This window comes from Penicillium chrysogenum (genome assembly GCF_028827035.1).
Source record: "Penicillium chrysogenum strain IBT 35668 chromosome Unknown utg000002l_segment0_segment0, whole genome shotgun sequence".
NCBI classification, from domain to species: Eukaryota; Fungi; Ascomycota; class Eurotiomycetes; order Eurotiales; family Aspergillaceae; genus Penicillium; species Penicillium chrysogenum.
This window is the reverse complement of record NW_026622750.1, coordinates 2,184,151-2,197,658: the sequence shown is the minus strand read 5'-3', so window position 1 is coordinate 2,197,658 and position 13,508 is coordinate 2,184,151. Positions and strand designations below refer to the sequence as shown.

The 13,508-nt window shown below is 49.8% G+C and overlaps 4 protein-coding genes across 4 annotated transcripts; 2 read left to right on the top strand and 2 right to left on the bottom strand.

Moving 5' to 3' along the window:
• Positions 1-469: 469 nt before the first annotated feature.
• On the top strand, positions 470-2,094 carry N7489_004382 (putative MFS alpha-glucoside transporter; the record flags this gene model as incomplete). The annotated part of the gene is made up of 2 exons (XM_056710134.1): positions 470-634; positions 682-2,094. The coding sequence occupies 2 exons, from the start codon at positions 470-472 to the stop codon at positions 2,092-2,094; spliced, it is 1,578 nt and encodes a 525-aa protein (XP_056568555.1).
• A 3,217-nt stretch (positions 2,095-5,311) lies between these two features.
• N7489_004381 (PSP1 family protein) lies at positions 5,312-7,961 on the top strand (the record flags this gene model as incomplete). Its single annotated transcript, XM_056710133.1, has 3 exons — positions 5,312-6,707; positions 6,767-7,394; positions 7,451-7,961. 3 exons carry the CDS (start codon positions 5,312-5,314, stop codon positions 7,959-7,961), a joined length of 2,535 nt encoding a protein of 844 aa, XP_056568554.1.
• A 1,272-nt stretch (positions 7,962-9,233) lies between these two features.
• N7489_004380 (uncharacterized protein) lies at positions 9,234-10,149 on the bottom strand (the record flags this gene model as incomplete). Its single annotated transcript, XM_056710132.1, has 2 exons — positions 9,234-9,675; positions 9,785-10,149. 2 exons carry the CDS (start codon positions 10,147-10,149, stop codon positions 9,234-9,236), a joined length of 807 nt encoding a protein of 268 aa, XP_056568553.1.
• Positions 10,150-10,529: 380 nt separating this feature from the next.
• On the bottom strand, positions 10,530-11,803 carry N7489_004379 (zinc-dependent alcohol dehydrogenase family protein; the record flags this gene model as incomplete). The annotated part of the gene is made up of 5 exons (XM_056710131.1): positions 10,530-10,723; positions 10,775-11,233; positions 11,296-11,512; positions 11,574-11,642; positions 11,696-11,803. 5 exons carry the CDS (start codon positions 11,801-11,803, stop codon positions 10,530-10,532), a joined length of 1,047 nt encoding a protein of 348 aa, XP_056568552.1.
• Between the last annotated feature and the right edge of the window lie 1,705 nt (positions 11,804-13,508).

Genomic DNA, 13,508 nt, shown 5'->3' with positions numbered 1-13,508 from the left:
TCACGACTTGGCTGGTGACCTTTATGTCGTACATGTATAACGTCGACTTGGGTAAATGACCTGGGTGCTCGAACTAGCTTTGTGTTTGCGGCTGCTTCGGTATTGCATACCTGGGGAGCTTGGTCAAGTGTCCCAGATACAACTGGGTTCGACGGAAGACATTGACAATCTCTACTAAACGTCCGGGCAAGACAAGCACTTCGGGGCTGTCAATGACACAGAGAGGTTTGTATAACCTCAACTGTTCTCAAGTAAGACGTGTTTTGATATTGGCAGTGCGTAACAGATCTAAGAGGCTTATCTGAAGTTATACCGCGACAAGTCCCCAAAATAACCCTCAAGGTCCTCCGAAAACGGCTCCACTTCACGGCATCCTCCGCTGTAACCGCATGCCAAGCCTTGGCATCTAGATATATAAATTCAACTTTCTTCTTTCATTCGAATTCCATTGGTTTGTGCGACGAAGAATATGGGAGCAGAGAAGGGGACCACGGTGGTCCAGAGCCTTCCTGTCGAGGCCACGGAAGAAGCCGAGCTGTCATTCCAGTTCACGAAACAAGAACATGCCCTCACATGGTGGGATGCCATGCGTCTACATTACCCCGCCATTGGCTGGGGACTTTTCATGAATATGGTCAGTCCCAAAATTTCCGAGACATGGTTCCATACTCATTTTGTCAGGCAACCATCCTGAAAGGCATTGATGGTGGTATCGTCCGCAGTCTGGTTGGCCTTCCCGTCTTCAAGGAGACATTCGGCTACAACCGCGACGGGAAATACATCATCGCAGCAAAATGGCTCTCGGCCTTCGGATATGCCAACCTCCTCGGTGCAATTGTCGGCGCGCTCTGTTCCGGCATTGCATATGAACGACTGGGGCCGCGCCGAATGACCGCCGGCTGCTGCGTACTATCGATCGCATTCATTTTCATTCAGTTTTTCAGCTCCACGCCGGCACAGCTCTTCGTCGGCGAACTCGTCAATGGGTGCATCATTGCCTTCTATCCGATTTGTGCTTCGGCATACGTCGGCGAAGTTACCCCACTAGTGCTGCGTGGGTTCGCAGCCACGATGACCAATCTCGCCTTTTCGATTGGTTCGCTGATCGCCTCGGGTATCCTCAAGGGCACGGAATCTTTGGATAGTCAGTGGTCGTATAAGATCCCTATAGCAACTCAATGGGCTTTGCCCTGCATTATGCTGATCCTGGTGGGGTTCTGTCCTGACCCACCTTACTGGTTGTGTCGTAAGGGCCGCTACCAGGAGGCTGCGGTATCACTGCGTCGTCTCGCAACCCCCACTGTCGATGTCTCGCAAAAGCTGGCGCATATCAAGCAGACGCTGCGTATAGAGGAAAGCTATCAGGGTGAGCGGCCCACCTATCTGGACTGTTTCCGGGGGACCAACTTCCGGCGCCTGGTTGTTTGCGTCATGGCGTATGACATGCAGGCATTTACCGGTAATGTGTTCTTTCTCACATACGCCGTGCATTTCATGGAGTTAGCCGGGTTGGATGCGTCTGATGCCTTTTCGATGAATATTGGGCTGACGGCCCTCGGCCTTCTGGGCACGTGCATCTCCTGGTTTCTCCTTTCATATGTCGGTCGACGAACCATGTACTTGTTTGGATGTACTGTGCTCGCCATCGTACAGTTTATAATTGGCGCCGTGGACCTCGCTCCGCGACAGACATCTACCACCTGGGCGCAGTGCGGCCTGATGCTAGTCTGCACTTTTGCGTATGACCTAAGTCTAGGCCCGTTCTGCTATGTGCTGCTGGCAGAGGTATCTTCGGCCAAACTCCGTGGGCTGACGATTGCATTATCTACCGTGACTTGTTTTGTCTGGTCGGTAGTATTTGCAGTGGTGATTCCGTATGCCATGAACGAGGATCAAGGAAACTGGCGCGGAAAGATTGGTTTCCTCTTCTCTGGGCTTAGCATGCTCTGCGCTTTGTACTGCTTTTTGTGTATGCCGGAGACAAAGGGTCGCACGTTCGAAGAGCTGGATATTCTTTTTGAGCGTAAAATCCCTAGTCGGAAGTTCAAGTATTATAAAGTGGATATCGATGTTGGTGGGAGGCGGTTAGAGTGATCGGTTTATAGATTAGAACTGTAAATAGAATAGAATGGTTTCCCAAGGACAGCGCCATCGCATTGTTGGAGGGAATTCCATATGCAACTTTGACAACATACCTAGCAAAGCCGCACACTCTCTCGATTATTGCGTGATGATAAGTCTGATTAGATAGTGTAGTACTCGTGTCTAGCGACACCAAACAAGCTGTAACCCATGTCATCTGTCTTCCTGTGAATATCGACGTTGTCTTTTGGTTATGGGATTGATTCGATACCAACAGCATGCTTGCTTAGAATTGCCATGAATCCATGGTAAGCATCTGCAGAGGGAACATTTATAACGGCAACGACCATCGACAACCAGTTGATAGATGAGGTTACCTAGGTAGGTTTCCAATGTTGGGAGCTGCAGTGCACGGCCTTGGCTTTCCCATGGTTCCAAAGTTGAGCAACCAAGTTAGGCGATCCTCATTTCAAGCTTCCCCGAGGTCCCTCTCGCCACCTTATCACTTGGCCACTTTGCTACGCATGCTAGTGTAGATGATTGGTTCGCCATTAAGGCTTTTATTTGGGTGTGGCGATTGCTCTATACCAGCACTACTATACAATGATCCGGTATTGGAAGATACGAGACTAAGATACAGAACACTGTGCCAATTGACCAGATGTAGTACTGTCCAAGCTTGGCGTGTCTTGGCCCTAGGGCTTGAGACCGAAGCCCGTACTATAACTTATGTATAGTGCAAATATTTAGAGTTCCGGTGAGATCTACAGTTACTGCTCCTGCCTAGCTGGGGGATAAATTTTGCGGGGTTCCTATTACTATGAAAAGAACAGGACACAGCCCTGGAAGACACAGGACAGTTTTCCAAATGCACCTCATAACGGCGCCTAGCAATACCTAGATTAGCAAACAAGTAAAATGGAGTCATAGCCAACCGTTGGATGTTGCAGCATCTTGTGCCAGGGAATAAACCCGGTCGGAGGCCCAGGGCAGAATGTGATTCGTCAGAAAATAGAACGACAGATGAACCTTGGAAATTGATCCTTGAGTCCGCATTAACAAGTACTTTTTTTCTATTTTCCCCCTCTTATATATTGCACAAGGGAAATCATCCATTGGGGGGAAATAGTCACGTTGACAACGCTATGTACTACACGACTGTGTGGCACAGAACTGTTCAACGGTCCAGGCGCATTGAGATCGAGAGGTGAGAAAGGTGGATCTGAGGGAGGTGACGGTATCCACGCAAGATACCTATAATAGAGGGGTAAAAAGGAAGCTCGGTTTATATTAGAGGGGTTATGAAGTGTCAGAAAATGCATATCAATCCGGGGTAAAGTGGAAGTCTGGCCCCGCAAGTGTGCGACCCGAGGGCCGTGCGAGGGATTATTTCTGTATTATATACGGATTCAGGTAGATACATAATATACGGAGTACAGATATAATTATATAGAGTTACTATAATATGTATAATATGTTCCTGGTCTTCTCAAGGTGCCAACAGAATGATCGGCTTATTACTCCAAGGGACCCGTTCTGGATGGGGGTCTACGCCACTTTGCCTCAGCCTATGGAGAGCTCCGTATTATGATCTTTCATCATTTCCTTGTTTTATCCCATATAGCTTTGTAGAGTAGTATATTCCATTTAATATCTTCTTCTTTGTAAATTTCATGTCTCATCCTTTAAGAAAAATCCCACCAAAATTCACTAAAAGCCACTAAAAAATCGAAGATCAAACCATAGTGGTCCGTGTCCTCCGGGGCAACGTTGCCAGATCCGTAAGGGAAGTTACCCCAGGCTCTCTGCGTTCCCCTCATCTTTTACATTTCCCCCCTCTTCTCTTCCCACTTTCATCCCATCTATACACTCTTCGATCGCAAGATGCGCCATCCTTAAGGGGATCAGCCTAGTCCCCACGGCTTGCTCCACAACGTCATCTGTGGTCACAGCTTCGATAACTCTCCGAGCGCATTCCATTTCCCAATAGACCGACATTCAGAGATCCAGCATCTTCGTTGGCACGCGCCTCATCATTTCCGAAATACAACACTTCGACTGCTCGTCAATCCTATCTATCTGACCTCTCTATCGTCCTCGTGCCTCCGTCCACCTCGAAATCAAGCTGTGCAATTCGGGCATAGGACTCCCAACACTCTTGACGAAACCCACGAATACCCGTGCGCACCGTGCAAATAGACATTTTGAGAGAGAAACGATTAGAGTGGTGAGTCGCGCAACATTTATGCCGAGTTTCCCTTGTCCTGAACGCGACTGGGCTGACACATGGATAATTCCCCAGACACAATTGCGATCACGCGACTGCTTTCGAATTTCGACTCTTTTTCTTCGTGGATACTATTTTGCTTGTGAGATCTCTGGTGATCTACCAGCCAGCTAGGCCAGCCAAAAAGTTTCGCTCAAGTATTTGACAACTTGAGGTACGTACGAGTCTAGTTCTCGGTCGCTTCAGTTTCCTACATATTGGGCAATGTGCACTTCGTCGCGCGATCTGCTTACATGTTATTTTCATATTTCTCTTCTCTGTGGACATTTCTCACTCTTCCCTTACTCCCTTTGCAATTGTTCTTCCTTCATATCCATGTCCTCCGGTTTCAGTTACGCACAACTGTCTCTTGACTGAGGGGGTTTTCTTATTATCCCCACTTCTGGACCCTCTCGCAAGAGGGGCCGAGGATATGCATATCTACGCAATCTCCGCTTTTATTTTGCGGCTCTCAGTCATGCCACACCTACATCTGCTTATATTTTCCTTCATTTGTGTCTTTTACCCCTTATTTTACTATCCAGCTTTGATACGGGAAAAACCACTGACTTCAATCTAGCCTGGGTTGAACATAGCGCATTACTAGTCATCCATCGTCCCTTTGAAGAGCAGAGATCGACCATTTACCCCAACCTCATCGAGAGAGTGGAACAAAGACGGTTGCTTTATCGCATGTGCTCATTCTTTTCCTTCGCCCCAAGAGACCTCGATACAGTACAGCTTTGCTATTAACGAAGAGCGTACAGGTCAGTGAAATCCTTCTCATTCCTTCCTCCATGGCTACGGTATTCCTTGATCAGACAGCCCCGCTCTGGTTGTGTTGCTTCACTGGGTGTCAAGTGGCGCTCATGGTGACACAGTCTGCAGGGAATAATCGCGTTTGTCACACGTATTATACTGAGAATTCCATACTAACAATGCAACAGTGTCCCTCTTACCATAATGGCAGCGCCATCTAACAAACCGACCTCGATGGCCCAGTCATCCACCCCACCAGCCGCGCCGACAGCGTCTGCCATCCTCGAGAAGACTCACCCAGGCGTGCGCCGTTCCACCCCAGACTCGGATGCATTGGCTTCCTCCGACGATGATGGAGACCATGGCGCACAAGCCCAGAACATTATCCCACCTACCACCAGGCCACCAGTCCGTCGCAGCTCGTGGTTGAATGAAGTGCCGCTTTCCGCTCAGCGTAAACATTCGCTGCCTGGAGGTCCCCTTTCTTCCGCCCCGTCTAACCCTACAAGCCCCGCTAGTGATCAGGCACCATGGGCGACAACTACAAGCCCAAGTCTCGGTGGATCTTTCAATTGGAATCAAGCCGGGGGAAGTCCATTTTCCTGGGGCACAGGCACAGGCATCTGGAACACTGAATCACGCAAGGAACCCCCTTCTCGCTTGGCAGAAATGGTACCCTCTCCGACCATGACCAACCCACCTCCTTCGGGCGGCAACGTGTCAGACGAAATGTTGAGCCCAATCACCCGTACCATCTCCGGCGAATCCGCCATCCCTTTCTCCATCCCGTTACAACCAACCCTCAAAACCTATCGTTCTCAGTCATACTCTGTTGGTCAGATGGATCCAGAGTTCCTCAGCCTTTCTACTAGCAAGGCCGGTGCAGCTCCTACTGTTGGTGCTCAATATCCAGGAAGTCGCCCCCGTGGTCCAGGTCAGATGTCTGCTGTTCAGCCTCGAGCATCACGCCCTAGTGTGCTCGGTGAATTAGGGCATGATACTGCAATGCTGGGCCGGGTGCGCGAGGACGATGATGGCGACGAGAGCCTTAACGGATCGGAAAGTGACAGGAGCTATTCAGCGAGTCAGGCTCGGCAGATCGAACAGCTAGCGCGCGAGAACGCACTCTTACGGCAAGCAGCTGCCGCAGGTCAAATGGATAACAGATACCGTGAGCGAGCTGGATCAGCTGCATCAATCGGCGGTGGTCATTCGCTACATCGCATCCGAGGCGGTGTTCTAGAGGGGGATTTGACTGGAGAGGATCCGGGGGAACTGCGCGATATCACCGGATACAACAACTTGCGTGGTAATTCTCGCCGCCGCTTCTCTGAGCATTTAGCGCACCCGGAAGCGCAATTCTCGTCCTTCGCCTCCCCGCTGGAGAATCGTGCTCTAGACAATGTCCGCAAGGCTCATTGGCAAACGTCCCTAGGCTTCGGTGGCATGCCTGACATACCTCAAAGTCGCCGACACTCTTTCGCCGAGATCCCGATGCGTCACGGCTCAATCGGCCCTGACTCGCACACGACTGCCACTCCTCGCGCAGCTATGGGAGACCGTGATGACGGCTATGGTAACCTTAGTGACTATTCGAACCGTGAGTCTATTTACTTGCTACATCTTTTTGGTATCACCCATAACTAATGTCTTCTGCAGAACCTTACTACTCCCGTGAGCAGACCTTGCGTGGAGATGGCTCCTCGGGTATCCCGCCATCTCTCAACCAATATGCCATGTCGAATGCGTATGGTCGTCAGCCATCCGCATTGTCCCATGCTCATCAAAACCAGCTTTTGTACATTGTCGCCTTCAAGTGCAGCCGCGCAGACGTTTTCTATATCCAAGAAGACACCGGCCTACAGGTCAAGAATGGGGATCTAGTCATTGTGGAGGCGGATCGGGGAACAGATCTGGGCACCGTCATCCATGCGAACATATCGCTCCAACAGGCGCGAGAGCTAAAGCAGCATTACGCGGAAGAGCACTACAAGACCCTCATGCTTTTTTCTAGACATGGCCAGCCTGAGGGTTCCACCCTAACCAACCCCAACACGGGCTTGAACACTCGAAGTGCCACAGGTGGCATGGGTCCTCACGGTCCTCACAGTGCGCAGGAACCCACGACAGACATCAAACCTAAGCTCATCAAGCGGTTGGCACAGCAACATGAGGTCCTAACTTTGCACGATAAAGAAGGAAATGAAGCCAAAGCCAAGCGGGTCTGCCAGCAGAAAGTGGTCGAGCATCGACTTAATATGGAGATCCTCGACGCCGAGTTCCAAATGTAAGTCTACGTGATTTCGATTGCCATCCGTAATGGTTGGACTAATGGTTATGCAGGGACTGGAAAAAGCTTACCTTCTACTACTTTGCTGATTCGTACATCAACTTCAACTCGCTGGTGACCGACTTATTCAAGATCTACAAGACGCGCATCTGGATGTCAGCTATCAACCCGGCCTCGTTTGTCACACCCCCAACGACTGGTCTGTCAGGTCCTGGCACTATGCCCAACCCCCTTTACGGCCAGGACGCAGACCGTCGCCACCAACTTGAGAATAGATCCTATGGCGGAGCGCGAGATGCTGTCGATACAGGCCGAGAGATGCCAAACCCCGTTGGCATGCTTCGCACATCCTACGGAGAGTCCTACCAGCCCTTTTCTCAGCCATCCCGTCACTCAGAAGGACCTGCCCATTCGGATGTCTTTGCCCCACAGGCTTCCAGCTTTGGACCTGCAGATTCGTTCGAGTATCCCGGCAACATCGGCGCCTCCAATAGTTCGTCCCGTGTGCACCCAGCGCAGGGCGAATGGCTCAACCGGTTCCAGGGCCTATCGCTCAACTCCTAAATCCCTTCCCTTCTTTTCTTTCATTTCCCTCACTTCAATGCCTCCGCTCCCGCTCGTCTATCTCTGTACAATCGTCTGCCTCTGCCCCGATCTGCTCATTTGCGTCCCGTCCCATGTTCTGGGGCTTGTCCTCGCGGTGAAAGACTCCTTATGAACCTAGATTTGACCATTGCTATTTCCTCTTTTCCAACCCAGATATCGCCTTGTTTATCTCTCTCGTCTTTTCTCTCTCTTTTTCTTTTCCCTCAAAGAATGCTTTTTTCTCCGAAATGAGGACGCGGTTGCCGTCTTTTTTTTTTCTGTTACGTTCCCAGGATCTCCGGTTTACGATACTTTTTTGTGCCCCGGTTCCTTTGCTTGAGGAGTCGAGGTCTTGTTCTCCTGTACTACTGTTGCTAGAATTCATACCCAGGGCTTGCTGCTCTACTGGACACACATCCCTCCCCCCAATTCTGTCGTTACCGCCTCCTCGCCATAGATCTGTTTCTGCGTGACGAATTATGTCTTCCATAATCAGAACTATCTCTCTATCTACAAATGGATGTGTGCGTTGTTTGTGTTAATTGAAGTTCAGTTGATTTGAGATTCGTGCTTTTTGCTTTTGTATCCCGTTGATAATTTCTTTAACATACACAAGTTCTATACAAATTGGGAGAGTCTGAACTTATAATTGACAGAGAATATAAAATGAGTTCCATACAGCCTCGCAGGGGAGACTCGTGTTATTCGTTATGTCTTGTACTTCGCTTTCTTCGCTGTAGTTATAATATACTCTAGCTTAGAGCTACTTGCAAGTTGAAGGGACTATGTGAATGCAGACTAAAGTCCAATTCGGTAAGAATATTAAAGGCCTTCAAACCTCTGCAGTGTAGCGCCCTCCAACAAATCGTTTGAACTATTCGGTCAATTTGCTCTCCGAAGTGAAACAGAGGTACCTAGGTATCCTCGCGAAGTCTTGGTAATCAGCTCGGTGGTCTATCGTCGAGGATAACTAGAAGAGGAAGAAACCCTGGAAGATGTAGGATTCACTATACGTTATTGTTAGAAAGAGCGTTGCATGGTGGAATGTGAGGATGATGGATTCATAGAGTTGTAGAAAGCTAAGTTCTCCGAGAGATCTGATCATACATCATTAGCTTTTATTTCTATTCGTACAAGCCTCCAGACATAGAGTGTTGTAAAGATCTAAGTGTATAACCATAGTCCGACTTGCTTCAGACTATACAAACACCACCAGCTCTCCCAAAGAAGAAAGAAGAAAAACCTCACACCTCAAGCCCACTTATCATGTTTTCCGCTAACCTTAACATCAAGCAAAACCTCATGGAAATTCCCCTCCCTCCTCCCCTTCCTCAACCTCTTAACCTCATCCTCATTCAAGCTCCTCCCAACAATCCCCTCAAGCTCCTTCTTACTAATCTTCTCATATGCTTTACTCTCCTTCGACGCCCGCAGTTTCGGCTTAAACCTCGCCTGCATGCGCACGCGCACCGTCGTCTCAAACGAAATTGTATTCGCGTCTCCACGGATCTCAACGCCAGAAGCAGTCTTAGCGCTCTCTTTTATAGACAGGAAAGACTCGCCATCGCCGCCGTGCGTCTGAAGCGAGAATGTCCCTGAGACTTCGGGCGAAGGTATCGCTAGGAAGGATTCGTAGTGGCTGACTGCTGACGCGGTTGCCGAAAAGATGCCGTGTGTATCTGAGGAGAGGTATCTATGGAAAGGGTTGTTAGTTCTGATTGAGTTGGCGAAAGGGAAAAAGAAAGAACGGGAATAGAAATCGGGGCGATATGCAATGCGATAAAGGCAAAGTCTTCACTCACTTCCCATGATGTCCCTTGAAACTAAACGACTCCGTCCCCGCCACGCGCGACGCAACCCAGACCTGTCGCACATCGTGCGGCTCTGCCGTGGCTGGGTCGCCCTCGACGAGGTTCTCGAGCTTGCTGGCGAAGACTTGGCCGTTGGCGTCGCTGGCGACGCAGGTTGCGTCGTCTGAGGGTAGGACTATGACTACTGGGCCGGCGATGTCGCTTGGGGAGTCGGCGGAGACCCAGCTTTGGTCTTCTTGGTTGTCCTCGGGTTCTGGTTCGGTTTTGCGTGTTTTAGAGGTTGGGGCTTCATTATCTGTGGTGCGGGTCTTGCGTTTCTTTGGCTTGTCGCCTTTGAATGTTAGAGGTTTGACCATTGTGGTTTGGGGGATTGGTTGTTGGAGCTTGGAGATTTGCGGTGGGGAGAAGGCCGGGCGGGTCCTTGGGATGACGAAGTACGTTCTTCCTGGAAGCTTGGCTTCGCTCGACTTGCACCTCTTTGTATTATCGATATTCTCATATTTTCAAAATATGATTGGCATGAACCTCTTCAATATAGTATTGCATGTCACATTTGGGAATGCAAGTTATTAATCTCCAAAGTACCTACCTAGGTACCTAGGTACCTTACCTAGGTAGTCTATCAAGGTCCTCACTTCCAACATATATATAAAGTCAAGATGCCCCATAGTTCCAAGAGAGTCAATTCTATTAACCTCTAAAATGTACTTTGTATGATCCCAACCCACGATATCCTCTAATCGAAGGTGATAGCAGCCTTGATAGCGGTCTTGTTGCGCATCGCCTCAAGACATTCCTCCCACTGCTCAATCTTGTACACTTTGTTCACAATGCCATCCACCTTTACCTTGCCAGAGTCAAGGTAGTCAACAGCAGCAGGGAATTTGTAGGTCTCAGAGAAACTGCCAAGGATAGTGATTTCATCACCGACTAGGAGGAAATCAGCAAAGGACTCAAGAGAAAGCAAACAACAAAACTTACAGATCTTGGCCGGCGACCACGAGACCCGAACCTCACTCGAGTACACGCCGTACACCACCAGCTTACCACCACGACGAACATAGTTAATCGAGTCCTCAAGGATCGTCTGGCTACCAGTAGCCTCAACAACAATGTCGAATCCATACGGGTTCTCAGCCTTGAGAGCATCGAATTGAGCCTGCGGACTCTTGCGCGACAGCTCAACATACTTATCACCAGCACCGAGTTTCTGAGCCAAATCCATCTTCAGACCAGCAGGGGCAACAACAACGACATTACAACCGCCGTTCTGGCGCAACATCTGAGCCAACACCAGACCGGTAGGACCGGCACCGAAGATCAGCACGGACGAGCCCATCTTCGGGGCGATCTTGTCCAAGCCGTGGGCGGCACAGGAAGCGGGCTCGAGGAGAGTTGCATCAACGTCGGAAAGGTTCTTGATCTTGAAGACTCTGCCAGCTGAAAGGGAGGATCTGAAATCAGATTCGAGAGCCCGTACGCTTTTCATATGCTGTACTTACCTGGGTAGGCGCAGTATTCAGCGAAACCGCCGTTCATCGTGACGCCGTGGGCCTCGAAGTGCTCGCAGAACAGCTCGTCGCCACGACGACAGTAGAAGCAGGTTCCGCACAGCTCGGAGTTGTCGGCGACGACGCGCTCGCCGATCTGGAAGTCTTTGACCTTGGGCCCAATGGCGGCGACGACGCCGACGGTCTCGTGGCCGGGGATTAGAGGGAACTATGATCTGGTCAGGACGCCGATGCACAATTAATGCTTCATGTAATGGGAAAAACTGTACCTTGGCAATGAATTCGCCCTCGTGGATGTGCAGGTCGGTGCCACAGACACCGCAGGCCTTGACCTTGATCTGGTGGGTTTGGTCAGTTTGCTTTCCCTGGAGATTGATGGACGGCTTCATACCAAGACATCGTTCTCGCGGAGCTCAGGCACAGGGACCTCGACGATCTTGTGCTTCTTGGGCTCTGAGTACTGCAGAGCCCGCATGGTCTTGGGGATAGTGAAGGTCATGATTGAAGGTGGGATGTGTGTGGAGGAAAGAGATGGGAAAGGTCAGATACCAAGATCTTTTGGAATGAAACGAGAGGGAAGCAAGATGACCAAAGCAATATAAATAGCTTTGGAAAGAGGGGCAAGCGTCTCTCAAAATGTCTCATCAAAGCGCCCCCTGCGATGCTCAAACGCCTCCTTCTGACGAACTATACAGACCACTGTCACTTCCAATTCCATGTGGGTCGAGATCGGCGTCATTTTCGTGCTTGCATTCGACTCCACTGATATGGGAGATCACTATCTACTACGATTTCTCGTCACTTCAACTCTTTCCGAGGTCTGAATCCTCATGGGGTTTGCGTTTACGTTTGCGCCAAGTGAGGTCGAATCGGGAGAACCCTGCGGAGCTCAGTGCAGGGGTTCATCCTGGGCTTCAGCAGACATGGATCTACATCATGATTGATCTTCAGTTATCATCCTTATTACAGATTACAACTATGACCTCGATCAATAACTTCAATGGGTGTGTGAAGATCTTACGAATGGCCTCATTCACCATCTAGCCAAAACCCTACCTGAGCAAAGCTTCCACGGTATACGCAAGCGTATCCCAAACATACTAAACCCAAAAAGCCAAAAATCTCTTCCCCAACAGCTGACCAAGCCCCTCGGAAAAGGCGAAACGAAGCCGAAAAGAAAGTCCCAATCTCCCAGAACCCAATCGTCTCACCGCTTCCCCGCGGCACCCGCCAAGCTGCAAGAAGCAATTCCCAAAGAAGATTCGAAACCAGATCACGCGCACTCGGGCAGCTGATAGCTTAATCCTTAATTTTGAATCCGGGGTCTGTCTCGGATCTATCAAATGAGGCGTCTCGGATCTATCAAATGAGGCGTCCAATTCGACCCATCCAGACACATGTGCTGGACACTTCTTGACCGCTGCGGCAAGAGCGGGAAATCATCCAGGATAATGCAGATGGGCTGTGTGTTTCCGGGTTCAATTGGCGAATTATTCGTGGCATACTGCGCTATCGGCTATTCTGTCTCGAGGTGTATGTAGAGAGGTGCATATGCGTCACACTGGGTATGCAGCCATGTCCTTGGGGATAGGGTTGTACTGCTGGATTTTACCCCAGATTGAGCGGGGGGCTTATGCTTGGGGAGGCCTTCTGGTTTGGGTTGGGATCTGGGCCTGGATCTGGATTGACGAATTACAGAGTACGTCCTCAACGGATTTTGGATTTCGCTGTTGGTTGAGTTGTGTTGGCTGTCTCAAATCGACGGACTCTACTTATACTCCGTTTACTTGAAGCAGCCTGCAGTGAGGACCCCTAACACCGGCTGCTACTTAAGCCGAGGTGTGTCGCCGGTGAGCTTCCAATCTCCGAAACATGGAAAAGAGCTTGAAGTCTATCCCACGCTTTTGCTTAAGGTAAGGCAAGGGCACGAGCTTTACCCGATTGGTCTTCTATACCAGAATGCAACAGTTACGAATGTGTTATAATACTGCATTAACTGAAGTGCTCTTAGCTCCCAAGTTCCAGCTTTTACTACTGATTGCCAAACTCTTCGAACAGCCTGTTAAGCCCCAAAATGCTAAACGCCTCCTTCCTCACGATCATATTCTGAATTGGACATATTGAAGCACCATTCTTTTTCCGTTTCGTCACCATGGTCTGAAAAACAGCATTTTCTCCTGCAACCCAATCTGGAATACTCGCGT